At 45.4% G+C, this 15,014-nt stretch overlaps 1 protein-coding gene across 4 annotated transcripts in view; it reads left to right on the forward strand.

Annotated features, from left to right (window-relative positions):
- The window catches only part of NHSL2 (NHS like 2), a 522,837-nt gene that overhangs the window by 347,959 nt on the left and 159,864 nt on the right, over positions 1-15,014 (forward strand). For all 4 annotated transcript variants that reach the window (XM_069748659.1, XM_069748661.1, XM_069748658.1 and 1 more), the window contains exon 2: positions 10,297-10,434. In XM_069748659.1, the coding sequence (XP_069604760.1) occupies positions 10,297-10,434 (138 nt within the window). The remainder of the gene's footprint in view (positions 1-10,296; positions 10,435-15,014) is intronic.

Raw genomic sequence — 15,014 nt, forward strand, 5'->3', positions numbered from 1 at the left:
CTCCCCGTCTTACCAGTCATGTGAGACATATGCATAATGGAGATATTAAGTCACTTGTATTTCTTGGTTTAGAAAGAGTTTTTTTTACCGCAACGGGGCGGGGATCTGAATAGGCTCCTTCTAAGAAGGGAGGCGACATGGATATTACGTACTAACGCATTGGGCCCAATGGGCCTTAATGAGAAAATTGATATGTTGGTCTTTCTGTAAGTTTTGTCATTATTTGATGTTTTTTTGTTGTTTTTTTGCTTTTTTGCTTTTTTGTTTTCTTTGGTTAAAATTGCTTGTGTTTCTTTTTACCGTATATACTCGAGTATAAGCCGACCCCCCTAATTTTGCCACAAAAAACTGGGAAAACTTATTGACTCGAGTATAAGCCTAGGGTGGAAAATACAGCAGCTACCGGTGAATTTCAAAAATAAGAATAGATGCTCCATACCGTTCATTATTGCCCCATAGATGCTCCACATAAAGCTGTGCAATATATAATGCTCTGCACCGTTCAGTATGGCCCTATAGATGCTCCATATAAAGCTGTGCCACATATAATGCTCTGCACCGTTCATTATGGCCTCATAGATGCTCCATATAAAGCTGTGCCATATAGAATGCTCTGCACCGTTCATTATGGCTCCATGGATGCTCCTTATAATGCTGTGCCATATATAATGCTCCATACCGTTCATTATGGCCCCATGGATGCTCCTTATAAAGCTGTGCCACATATAATGTTCTGCACCGTTCATTATGGCCCCATAGATGCTCCACATAAAGCTGTGCCACATATAATGCTCTGCACCGTTCAGTATGGCCCCATAGATGCTCCTTATAAAGCTGCCCCATATAGAATGCTCTGCACCGTTGAGTATGGCCCCATAGATGCTCCACATAAAGCTGCCCCATATAGAATGCTCTGCACCGTTGATTATGGCCCCATAGATGCTCCACATAAAGCTGCCCCATATAGAATGCTATGCACCGTTGATTATGGCCCTATAGATGCTCCACATAAAGCTGCCCATATAGAATGCTATGCACCGTTGATTATGGCCCCATAGATGCTCCACATAAAGCTGTGCTATATAGAATGCTCTGCACCGTTCATTATGGCCCCATAGATGCTTCACATAAAGCTGCCCCATATAGAATGCTCTGCACCGTTCTTGATGGCCCCATAGATGCTCCACATAAAGCTGTGCCATATATAATGCTCTGCACTGTTGATTATGGCCCTATAGATGCTCCACATAAAGCTGTGCCATATAGAATGCTATGCACCGTTGATTATGACCCCATAGATGCTCCACATAAAGCTGCCCCATATAGAATGCCATGCACCGTTGATTATGGCCCCATAGATGCTCCACATAAAGCTGCCCCATATAGAATGCTCTGCACCGTTCATTATGGCCCCATAGACACTCCATATAAATCTGTGCAATATATAATGCTGCTGCGGCAATAAAAAAAAAATGCCATACTCACCTTTTTTGCTGCCCGCAGCTCCTCAGCGTCCCGTCTCTGCGTCTCTCTGCACTGACTGTTCAGGCAGAGGGCGGCACGCACACTAGTACGTCATCGCGCCCTCTGACCTGAACAGTCACTGCAAGAGGACGCGAAGACGGAGCGGCGCCCGGCGGGTGGAACGCGGACAGGTGACTATGACATACTTACCTGCTCCCGGCATCCCTGGCTCCTTCCCCCGGACAGCTGGTCTCCGGGTGCCGCAGCCTCTTCCTCTGTCAGCGGTCACCATTACCGCTCATTAGCGAAATTAATATGCGGCTCCACCCCTATGGGGTGCACAGCAAAGAAACAGCTTGATGCTGAAATCCAGGTTGAAATAAAAGCTCTCCAAGAGAAGATCCATCATGACACAGGATACAGTAGCAAACTGTTAAGATTTCAGCAGTCCTAGGGTCTATATATAGATATCCCATAATACACGCCCTCTGTAGTCCCATTGGCGGTGTCTGGTTATCTAGATTTTTCTCCTGTAAAATTTGTCACCATGCGCACAAAAAACGCAAACGCAGACAAAAACGCATAGAAAAGCGTATAAACGTGGCATTTTTTTTAACCACATGCGTTCCCGCATGCGTCAAAAAAACGCCGCGTTTGTATGCTTTTCTATGCGTTTTTTCCTGCACTTGCGGATGTGGATTAAACGCTGCGGATTCTAACGCAAATGTGAAACTAGCCTTACTAATACATATTGTAAAACCCTTCTAAACTAAAGCTCAGATTTAAAGAGCTGGGATAAACATACCCTAGAAAAGAGTTAGAAGTGGTGACAGCTGAGAAAACTATACAGTAAGGCTAGGTTCACATTGCGTTAATGGGTTAACGCTAACGGACTGCTTTGCACGGCGAAAATGTCGCAATTAACGCCGTGCAACGGGTCCGTTAGCGCACCCATCGACAGCAATGTGATTTGTGCCTGTAGCGCATCGCTAGCGCATGCCATTTTCGGTACGCGCTAGCGATGTGCCGTTCTTTTGTGATGGACCTCGGACGCTGCTTGCAGCGTCCGAGGTGTGTCCGAGGTCCGTCCCTCGCTAGCGCAGATCGGGGATCTGCGCTAGCGGGGACGGCGAACGCAGACCCAAAATAAACATTGCGTTAGCGCAATCCGCTAGCGCTCTGCGCTTAACGGATTGCCCTAACGCAATGTGAACCTAGCCTTACAGAATGAGTATAAACATGGCTCAAGGAGGGAATCAAGAGCTGATGTACCTTTGGAGTATACTCGGGACTACAGAACAGAAGAAGGACGGGGGATTCTGGGTACAAGTCAGCTGAACAGCGGCACTCAATGTCAGGCAGCAGCTGCAAAAGTTAACAAGATTTTAGGGTGTATAAAAAGAGACAGAAAATCCTGTCATTCCAATGTAGTATTACACCTTTATAAATCACTGGTGACGACACATCTAGAATATGGGATCCAGTTTTGGGTTCCACATTTTAAAAAGGATATTTTATATTATAATAATTCAAATAATAATATTATATAATATTCAGAAGTTAGAATCAGTTCAAAGACAGGCAACTAGATTATTACAAGCAGGGCTGCCACTAGAAATTTCGGGGCCCCATATTGGCAAAATTTTCGGGGCCCCCTTGAGACTCCGCCCAGGCTCTACCCCAGCCCCGCCTCCACGGTCCACCCCTCGAACTGTCCACAGTCCCACCGCTCTCTCTTGGAAAAACTCCACTTGAAGAAAAAGAGGCGACATAGTGTCACTCTACACAGTAACAGGACCGCCCCCCCCATTTAAAACCGTGTCCTCAAAAAATAAAATAAATACATCACTGCAGTAGTAATATCCCTAAAATAGCCCCTATGGTAATAATATTCCCCATCCTGGCCACCGTGTGTGTCATTCCTGGCGTAAGCCATATGTTCTCCCATCCTGCCCTCATGAGTATCCATTCTGCCCCATATGATCTCCCCATCCTGCCCCATATGATCGCCCCCATGTGATCTCTCCATCCTGCCCCATATGTCTCCATCGTATCCATCCTGCCCCATGATCCTGCACGATCTGTCTCCAATTCTGCCCCCAGTGTCTCCAATCACGCCCCATGTCTCCATTCTGCCCCCTATGTCTCCAACCATGCCCCTATGTCTGAAATCCTGCCACTTGTCTCTAATCATGCCCCATGTCTCCATTCTGCCCCCTATGTCTCCAACCATGCCCCCATGTCTGCAATCCTGCCACTTGTCTCCAATCATGCCCCCTGTGTCTCCATTCTGCCCCATCTGTCTCCAATCCTCCCCATCTGTCTCCAGTCATGCCCCCATGTCTTTCATCCTGCCCCGTGTCTCCAATCATGCCCCGTATCTCCATTCTGCCCCGTGTCTCGCATTCTGCCCCAATGTCCAGCGTTCTGCCCCAATGTCCAGCATTCTGCTCCCGGGTCTCACAGTCTGCCCCTGTGTCCAGCATTCTGCCCCTGTCACTGTGTTCAGCATTCTGCCCCTGTCACTGTGTCCAGCATTCTGCCCCACTGTGTCCAGCATTCTGCCCACTATCACCAGCATTCTGCCCCACTATCTCCAGCATTCTGCCCCACTGTGTCAAGCATTCTGCCCCACTGTGTCAAGCATTGTGCCCCACTGTGTCCAGCATTCTGCCCCACTGTGTCCAGCATTCTGCCCCACTGTGTCCAGCATTCTGCCCCCAGTGTGTCCAGCATCCTGCCCCACTGTGTCCAGCATTCTACCCCAGTGTGTCCAGCATCCTGCCCCAGTGTCTCCAGCATTCTGCCCCCACTGTGTCCAGCATTCTGCCCCACTGTGTCCAGCATTCTGCCCCACTGTGTCCAGCATTCTGCCCCACTGTGTCCAGCATTCTGCCCCCAGTGTGTCCAGCATTCTGCCCCTGTGTGTCCAGCATTCTGCCCCACTGTGTCCTGCATTCTGCCCCACTGTGTCCTGCATTCTGCCCCACTGTGTCCTGCATTCTGCCCCACTGTGTCCTGCATTCTGCCCCACTGTGTCCAGCATTCTGCCCCCAGTGTGTCCAGCATCCTGCCCCACTGTGTCCAGCATTCTGCCCCAGTGTGTCCAGCATCCTGCCCCAGTGTCTCCAGCATTCTGCCCCCACTGTGTCCAGCATTCTGCCCCACTGTGTCCAGCATTCTGCCCCACTGTGTCCAGCATTCTGCCCCACTGTGTCCAGCATTCTGCCCCCAGTGTGTCCAGCATTCTGCCCCTGTGTGTCCAGCATTCTGCCCCACTGTGTCCTGCATTCTGCCCCCCCTGGTTCCCCCTGGATCGCCGCTCTCAAAGAATAAAACACAAGTTCTTACCTGGCCGTGCTCCTGCGACGGGCGAAGCTCCCTCCAGGCTCCACGCAGACGCACTCGCCGGGCCCGGTGGGTGAGAATGATGTCAGACGCCGGCGAGTGCGCACTGCGGCCCTATTCAGCTGCCCGCCTCAGACTGGCTGGCGGCTGTTAACTATTGACGTGCGGGCGCGGGCCCGCACGTCAATAGCGTGCCGCAGCGCCTGCAAGGGGGGCCCGATGAGCAGATGAGACGGGGCCCGATGCAGGCCCCCTCTGCTCACCGGGCCCCATACGCCAGTCACGGCTGTAATGCCCTGATGGCGGCCCTGATTACAAGGCATGGAAATGTCAGTCAGCTTGTTTAGACATCTCAGGGGAGATCTCATATGTATAAATATGTGTGGTCACTCAGTACAGAGGACGGCACAAGTCTTATTCCTTCCAAGGACCATACTAAGGACCAGGGGGCACTCGTTACAGGTGGAAGAAAGGAGATTCCAGCAGCTAAACACAAAATGATTCTTTAAAGTTAGATCAGTCAGACTGTGGAATACCGACCACAAGAGGCAGTAATGGCCGACACTATAACAGCTTTTATAGAAGGGCGGGATGATTTCCTCACTACACATAACATTGTGGATTATAAATAAAATCATGAAAAGAGAATGTCGAGCTGGTGGAGAAAGGCTGAACTTGATGGACCGGTCATTTTTCAACCTGTGTAAATAACTGAGGTTAGTACTAGTGACGAACGTGCTTGTATAACATCTTATCGGAGCACGCTTTGGTGTTACCCGAGTAACTTATATTGCTCGTGTATTATGTTCACGTCCCTGCGGCTGCATGATTTGCCTGTTTGTTTTGGAAACTCCACATATGTTAAGGCTGTGTAACAGCCCCGAATGATGCAACCGCAGGGACTCGAACATAATCTACGAGCACTACAAGATACTCGGAAAACACCCGAGCATGCTCAGAGAAGACGTTATCTGAGCATGTTCACCCTTCACTTGTTAGAAACAGGGTTTCCTACATTTTCTGATGTTTTACATTAATGACATTATAGCAGCTTAGGCTAAAAAAGATCATGGACAGCACCGCCAAAAAATCATACATTGATCCAATCTGCTAGGCAAAGATATAAAATACTAAACATGAGATTCTTGGCTTAACATTCTGCTCAGACTGTTTGGGGCCCACTGCCATGTCATGGTGACCCTTTCAGTGGGTCCTATTCACACATCAGTGATTGTCACAGTGACCCTCTCAGTGGGTCCTATACACACGTCATTGTTTCTCATGGTGACCCTCTCTGTGGGTCCTATACACACGTCAGTGATTTTCACGGTGATCCCCTTAGTGGGTCCTAATCACATGTCAATGATTGTCACGGTGACCCTCTCGGTGGGTCCTATTCAAATGTCAGTGATTGTCATTGTGACCCTCTCGGTGGGTACTATTCACACGTCAGTGATTGTCATTGTGACCCTCTCAGTGGGTCCTATTCACACATAAGTAATTTTCACGGTGACCCCCTCAGTGGGTCCTATTCACACGTCAGTGATTGTCACAGTGACCCTCTCAGTGGGTGCTATTCTCACGTCAGTGATTGTCACGGGGACCCTTTCAGTAGGTGCTATTCACACGTCAGTGATTGTCACGGTGACCCTCTCATTGGGTCCTATTCACACGTCAGTAATTGTCACAGTGACCCTCTCAGTGGTTCCTATTAACATGTCAGTGATTGTCACGGTGACTCTCTCAGTGGGTCCTATACACCCGTCAGTGATTGTCACGGTGACCCTCTCAGTGGGTCCTATTCACACGTTAGTGATTGTCACGGTGACCCTCTCAGTGTTCTTATACTTGTGACTGTCCGTATCACCCACGTGCACTTCCCACGTGTGCCGTACGGGCGTCCATACTGTGTCACTTGTGTTGTGTTCGGAGTGTAAGTTGTGCTGTGTAAATATAACACTATAGATTTAAGTAATAAACTAATGAAGCAAAAGCGGAACTAATCTGCTGTCAGTTGCTCAGATCTCAGAAAACTCATTTAGGAAGGAAATAAGATTGTGTAAGAGAGTTTCTCAATAAGCAACGTAAAGTGAGATCTACCAAGTACTCGACCACCATAAACACTCGGTATTACTCCATGTTCCGTATCATGATGCTTCTAGTCATAAGAAATCATAGCTCATATTCTGCATATACAAAAAAGTAAACAGAAGATTGAGCTCAACAGTCAGATGAGAGGTGACCTTACCCTTGTAGGAGGTCCGAATCCACCGCACGGGTCCATATCCTGCTGTAGTCCGACCAGCAATCAGTAACCAGTAAATGATTGGCAGCAGTGGTGGTAACATTGAGAAAAGGGTGTTATGGGGTCACCTTAGGCCTGACTGGTCTAGGATCTTCGGAGGCTATCATTGTTGTCGGCTTGTCTGGGTCTGGGGCTATCTGTGGAAGGGGCACTAGTGACCACAATTTTAACAATGTACTATTTATTCTACTGCACGAATTTGAGGGAAAAATTATCCCAAGATCAGCGGGAAGAAATGACATTGTGCTCTTTTAGCTGCTTCATTTTATGCTGTATTCAGTGTATCCTTGGTCAGATGGCACGTCCCTGATTCTGATATGGTGGGGACACAACAACGGCAATAACAGAAAGCTCACTCCGCTGGCACCGATAGAATAAATTGCTGTTTGAGGCCGGGCTGTTTCATAATGTGATGAGGAAAGCGGTGAAGTAACATGAGTGATTACTTATTTAATCGCCTTCAGCTCGGTCTCGAGCTATGACGACTTCATGGATTAATGTTCTGTAGGATGATCGGTCTTGTGCAAGCCTAGATAGGTCCACCGAAGTCTAGATACGTCCACCAAGGTCTATAGATGGGTCCACCAAGGTCTACATAAGGCCACCAGAGACTAGATAGGTCCACCAGGACCTTCTCCGCCATTGTCTTGATTGTATCAATCCATCAGGTTGCTGGCCTTCTTCTTCGCCTTGCTTCTTCTATTTTTCTGACCGTTATGGTCTTCTCCAGTGATTGCTCTCTTCGTATGATGTGTGCAAGGTAGGGAAGTCGTAGTTGTGAGTGATTATAGATAGCGGCAACAACTTTGCATCTGTGGATGAGACAGTAGCTACTCTGTCCTGTAGAACTGGGACCATGGCTGACACACCTAATGTCTAACAATACCTCGTAAACTAAAGAATCCCTAAATGAATTACGGTAATACCAATGAAGCATCTGCGTCTTACCAAAAACTGAAGATTTTTTTTCCTTGCACACTGTTCTAGAGTGAAGGAAGCCACAACAGCTGGATCCTCCACCATAACATGTGCATAGTGTCCTGTACAGAACCCCAAAAAGTGAGCTGTCAACTTTCGGGGGGGTCGACAGGGAAGCCATCTGTATCATCCAAACATGTTATCCCATGGAGCTCACTTGCTTTCTTTTTTTCAAAAATGCCGTAGTTTTTTTAAAATATCTATTTAATCTATTAAGATGGCTGCCTGGTTCACAGTGGGAAAAACTTACATTTAAAGCATAATGCACAGATAAATACAGACTGTCCTCCTTCATAATCTTTGTCATGGTTCCTCCAATTCAGAATCTCCACTTTATTCCATTTCTTAATTTATAAGATATTTTGTACAAGATGAGTTTTCTACTCTACACATTTCTGGCTTATATTATAAATAAATGTTAATAGATTTGGTGGGTTTCGGTTGGCCATGCCCCCACAAAGCTCCAACCAGTTTTTAGATAGTGGCAAGAATGGCGTAAAATAAAAAAACGCAGCACAGGTTTACACAAGACAAGGATGCACCAGCGTGGCCACAGTAAAGACAGCGGAGACCAGAGATTTCCTGCTAGAGGATAAAAAAAAAAACCAAAAGTCTAAATTATCCCCCTTTTTTGCCCATTAAAAATAAAACAATTAAAAAATACACATATTTGGTATTGTAGCATTCGTAAAATTCCAATCTATCAGAATATATTAATCCGATCAATAAACGGGATGAGAACTAAATAAAAATTCCAGAATTACGTTTTTTGGCCACTGCAACTTTGCAATAAAATATAAAAACATTGTATCTAACCAAAAAGGTATCAATAAAAACAGATATAACATTTCTGGCATTGCACTTTTTTTTGTAATTTTAGCGCACTTAGAATTTTTCCTTACATCAGTTTTTCCCACAACTTCTAAAAGTAGATAAAAAACAGTTGTTTTCTCTCTTCAATCCTACCATTTACACCATTGTTGTTCATTGTCCTCCAAACAGTGGACTAATAAGCATTAACATTAGGTAATGTAAAGGTACCGTCACATTTAGCGTCGCTGCAGCGATCAAGACAACGATGCCGGTCCCCGGGTAACCAGGGTAAACATCGGGTTACTAAGCACAGGGCAGCGCTTAGTAACCTGATGTTTACCCTGGTTACCAGTGGTAAATGTAAAAAAAAAAAACACTACATACTTACATTTCGGTGTCTGTGGCGTCCCCCGGCGTTCTGCTTCCCTGCACTGTAAGCGCCGGCCGTAAAGCAGAGCGGTGACGTCACCGCTGTGCTCTGCTTTACGGCCAGCCGGCACTGACACAGTGCAGGACAGCAGAACGCCGGGGGACGCCACAGACACCGGAATGTAAGTATGTAGTGTTTTTTTTTTTTTACGTTTACACTGGTAACCAGGGTAAACATCGGGTTACTAAGCGTGGCCCTGTGCTTAGTAACCCGATGTTTACCCTGGTTACCAGTGAAGACATCGCTGAATCGGCGTCACACACGCCGATTCAGCGATGTCTGCGGGAGATCCAGCGACGAAATAAAGTTCTGGACTTTCGGCTCCGACCAACGATGTCACAGCAGGATCCAGATCGCTGCTGCGTGTCAAACAACGATATCGCTAGCCAGGACGCTGCAACGTCACGGATCGCTAGCCATATCGTTGTTAAGTTGGTCAGTGTGAAGGTACCTTAAGAGCGTCCTTTAGCTATTTAGAAGTGATCTTGGGTTCCTTTGTGACCTCACAAACTGTTATACTCTTTGATCTTGGAGTTACCTTTGTTGTTCGATCATTCTTGGGAGGGTAACCATGGTCTTGAATTTGTTCTTATTTACATACAATCTGTCTATATCTTCTTTCTTCTGAGGCCGTTAGAAATCTCCTGTTTGTTCCATCATTCACTTCCACAAGCGTGTTCTCAAAATAAGACTTTAATAGATTCCTGTAAATTTAAATAAAATACTTTTACCACTCACAAACATCGGATATTGGATCATTGATCCATTAACCATGATCCATTATCAGATTTCTGTGAGTGGCAAAAGTATGTGAACATTTAGGATTATTGGATAATTCCTTCTACCGATAGGACATGAGTTCCTACATACAAACTGTTCTGAAAGATGTCTTGAAAGCCGTATTACAGTGATGCGCCTGTTAATAATGTATTTCTATATTGTCTTCATCTTCTTGTAGCTGCCTCCACTTTAGACCACTCCAAGCTGAGTAACTGGCAACAGCAGCCTGTAAATGTGTTCCTGTCATCAAAACGCCCTCCTTGCGTAGAGGAGCTTCATCAAGAAGCCGAGCTCAACCTACAGAGTCTACTCCAAGGTACGGTCACCACCAGCAATACCCTTATCTGCCATCTTATACAGATGATACATTGCAGCCACATTCCTTCCTCCGTTTGTTCGGTGCCATCCATGGAGTAGCGGGGAACATCAGAAAAATAATAAAGTTGAACTTCTGACTGACCTCGGCTCATTCTTCACCATCGCCATATCTGAGACTTATTACTGTTTTCTGATGTTCTGGCCACGTTACTAAAAAGTAGGTAAGGTTTCATGAAAAGAGATGGAACCTCCCATTATCTGACACAATAATAACTGGGATTTATCCCAAATATTTAACCCTTTCACGATGCTGCCAATTTCCATTTTTTTTTTAGTTTTTTTCCTTCCTTTCTTCCCAGAGCCATAACTCTTTTATTTTTCTGTCCACAAAGACTTAGGAGGGCTCGGTTTTGTGGGACAAGTTGTACTTTTGACTGGCACCATTCATTGTACAACATAGTGGACTGAAAAACGGTGAAAAAAATTCCAAGTGTGGAGAAAATGTAAAGAAAAAAAATGCAATACTGACAATGTTTTTTGGGAACTGTTTTTACGATGCTCATCTTGTGGTAAAAATGACCGTGCGATATGATTTTACTCATCAGTACTATTACAGTGATACCAAACATGTCCAGTTTTTTTTATTATTTTAACTACCGTATATAAAAAAACAGAAGTTTGCAAGAAAAGATTTTTGGGTTGTGTCTCCATTTTCCGAGACCCGTAGCGTTTTCATTCTTTGGTTGATGGAGCTGAGGCACGAAATAACATTTTTATTCATCCCATTTTTGGATACATATGATGTTTTGATCGCTTGTTACAGCATTTTTTGTGGTGTTGTAGTAACCAAAGAATCGTAATTTTGGCGTTCTTGAATTTTCTTAGTTTACGGTGTTTACTGATCAGGGTCATTATTTTTATATTTTGATAGATCGGACCTTTCTTAACTTGATGATGCCATGTTGTATTTTTTTAATTATCTTTATTTTTAACGGTGGACGAGGAAGATGATTTAAATTTTCATGTTTTTTTTATTAGATTTTTTTCTGCTTTTCACTGTTCTTAACAGTCCACTTAGGGGACTTGAAGCTGCGATCATCTGATCGCTTGTGCTATATACTGCCATCCCACAGCAGAGTTTCAAAGGCGCTCCATAATGACAAGCATGGAAGTCTTCAGAAGACCCCCTGCTGTCATACAAACTTGTTGGCAACCTGCAATCATGTCACATGCGTGCCAATGGGCGCACGACACGACGCGCGCATTAATTGCTGTTGCCAGAGTTTGACGGCGGCATGTAACAGGTTACCAGCTCCGCTCCACCCGCGATTATTAAAGGCAGGTCCTGGCTGTAACACACAGCCATCACCTGCCGGGTTTGGGGTGAACCCTCTCCGTACACTTACTACACCATATATACGACCTACTTGTGCCATGCATGTACAGCAGATGTCGTGAAAGGGTTAACATTCTGGCACCAGATAGAAGAAGGCCAGAGATGGCACCAGAGTCTTTATAAATTAATCATATATAACAATATAATAGGACAGGAGTATGGAATGACAGCCGCAATAAATTCTCCCATTTCTATTTGCAATATTCCCACATGTGTCTGTTTGTGCCTATTAAAGGGGATCTGTCACCAAGTTTGTACTGCCCTATCTATGAACATAAAAATGACATAAACCCTAATTATTATAGGGGTATGTGACTTCTCTCAGTGATGAGAGTGTGCTGTGGAGCCCTCAGTATTCATGTCTTGAGCGCTCACCATGCCCACGTGACATTGACAGATGACTACGTCTGCAGAGTCCTAGGGAGAGAGATGTCAGTCAGTGGTGGGTAGAAGCCCTCAGCCCATGTGTACTAAGGACCCTGACCTTGATTGGCAGATTTTTACTTCTGCATGGTACTAGGGAGAGAGATATCAATCAGTGGTGGGTTGAAGCCCTCAACCCACGTGTACTGAGGACCCCTGACCTTGATTGACAGCTCTTTACTTCTGCACAGTACTAGGGAGAGAGATGTCAATCAGTGATGGATGGAAGCCCTCAGCCCATGTTTGCTGAGGACCCCTGGCATTGATTGACAGCTCTTCTGCACAGTAATAAGAATAGAGATGTCAATCAGTGGTGGATGGAAGCCCTAAGCCCATGTGTTCTGAGGACCCCTGACATTGATTGACAGCTCTATACTTCTGCACAGTACTAGGGAGAGAGATGTCAATCAGTGATGGGTGGAAGCCCTCAGCTCATTTGTTCTGAGGACCGCTGGCATTGATTGACAGCTCTTCTGCAAAGTAATAGGGATAGAGATGTCAATCAGTGGTGGATGGAAGCCCTCAGCTCATGTTTACTGAGGACCCTTGGCATTGATTGACAGCTCTTCTGCACAGTAATAGGGATAGAGATGTCAATCAGTGGTGGATGGAAGCCCTCAGCCCATATGTTCTGAGGACCGCTGACATTAACAGCTCTTTACTTCTGCACAGTACTAGGGATAGATGTCAATCAGTGGTGGATGGAAGCCCTCAGCCCATATGTACTGAGGACCCCTGGTTCACATAGTACTGGTGGTAACATAGTAACATAGTCATTAAGGTTGAAGGAAGACTTTAAGTCCATCTAGTTCAACCCATAGATCTTTTTATCTATAACGCTATAAAACCATATAATTGACATTCTGCTACAACTATGGTGGCTGGCCTTCAGATACAGTAAACCAGGTTATAGTTATTATAGAAGTGCCGCAAAAGCAGGGATTACGTTACATACTGTCCTAAAGCTATAAAGTGGTCAGAAATGAGCAAGACAGCATCTGCTCATGTAGAATAGGTTCTATATGGAAATACCATTTAGCGCAGACTTCCAGAGAAATGCTTCTTATACTGTTCCAGTATATGCACATACTGTAGGTAGACGTAACCACATTTGCTCCTCATATCATTTGCTCCACATAAATCATTTCTCCACTCATAATGTGCAGGAAATAGACTAGTAGAGTTTCCTGTTTAAGCACAACTCTCAGACTTTGTTATTAATCTCTGGGGGTCTCCATGTTAAGGACACAAGTCACATTTCTTCCTTTCTCACCAATATAGTCAGCAATTTTTCCTATTAATAAATCTGCCAAGAGGTCTCATTCACATCTTGGCTGCCAGTAATTCTCTCATTTGTTCTCACTGTACTTTGGATTTCAGCTAATGCTCTGCAGGGACATTATAAAAGGGAAGAGCTTGAAACGGAGCAGCCATAAGGAACACAGTTATGATCTGGAGGTAGATTGAAATCTGGCTCAAACACCAAAGCCAGAGAATTGTCCTGCATGACTGGTACTCCGAATGGTTAGAAGGAGTGTACTATAAGGGGTTGTCCACTACTCAGATAATCCCTTCTCAATTTCTATGTTCTCTCTTATAAAACCACAACACTTTACATACACCTCTGGTGCCAGCGCCATTTCAGCTATCTCTCCTATGCATGAAGATGGAAATTCCCTGGACCTGGTCTTCTCCTGGTTCTGCTCAGTGCATGATTTTACCAGCTCCCCTCTCTCACTCTCTGACCACAACTTTCTTTCATTCTCTGTCAAGAACTGTCACCCCGCTCAGGACACCCCCACTTTCCACACTCATAGAAATATATACGTGTCATTAACACCCAGAAACTTATGAAGAACTTGCAATCATCATTGGCCCCAATCTCCTCCCTCTCGTGTCATGACTCTGCACTGAAACATTATAATGAAACTTTGCAAAGTGCCCTGGATGAAGCACCTCCTATATATAGAACAACTCGGCCCAGACAGCGACAACCCTGGCACACGCTGCAAACATGTTTCCTACAGCTGTGCTCCAGGTGCGCCAAACGTCTGTGGAGAAAATCCAGTCTGGCCGAAGATCTCATCCATTGTAAGTGTCTGCAAATTGAGATTCTGGTTTGGCTATTATCCTAAGTCATGTGACAAGGCTCGTTAAAGGGTCGACATTGACTGTTAGGATTACTACTTCCAATAGGTGGCACTAGAGTTCTAGTCCTCTTCCTCTCTGAAGAGACAATTTGCATATTTCCCAGAGGAGCATTGTGGCTTTAAGTCTCCTCACCTCGACATGCTTATCATGTCACTATCCGCGAGGAGAAACGATACTTCTTGGATCCCGGTCAGACACCTCTCAACCAGCCAAACCAGATCTCCACTTTGCACTGACAGGGGGCAGTACCCTGAAACACAGTGTCGGCAAATTGAGATTCTGGTTTGGCTATTATCCTGTCATGTGACAAGGCTCGTTAAAGGGTCGACATTGACTGTTAGGATTGCTACTTCCAATAGGTTAGAAAAAAAAAAAATTCCTTTCTAGGCGCTTCCGGAAGACAAGGATAATTTGAAGGTTGAGATAATTTGCTCAGTACCAAATTTATTAGGACACTTTAATAAGAACAAAACAACGCGTTTCAGCCCACAACGGCCTTCATCAGGTATTATAATACCTCTACCCTGTTACTCATCTGCTACAGAGTCCAATAAAACTTATCACTCTCACGCACAATGCACTCCATGGTTCAGCACCTCCCTACATCT

Source organism: Ranitomeya imitator, chromosome 2, assembly GCF_032444005.1.
Source record: "Ranitomeya imitator isolate aRanImi1 chromosome 2, aRanImi1.pri, whole genome shotgun sequence".
NCBI classification, from domain to species: Eukaryota; Metazoa; Chordata; class Amphibia; order Anura; family Dendrobatidae; genus Ranitomeya; species Ranitomeya imitator.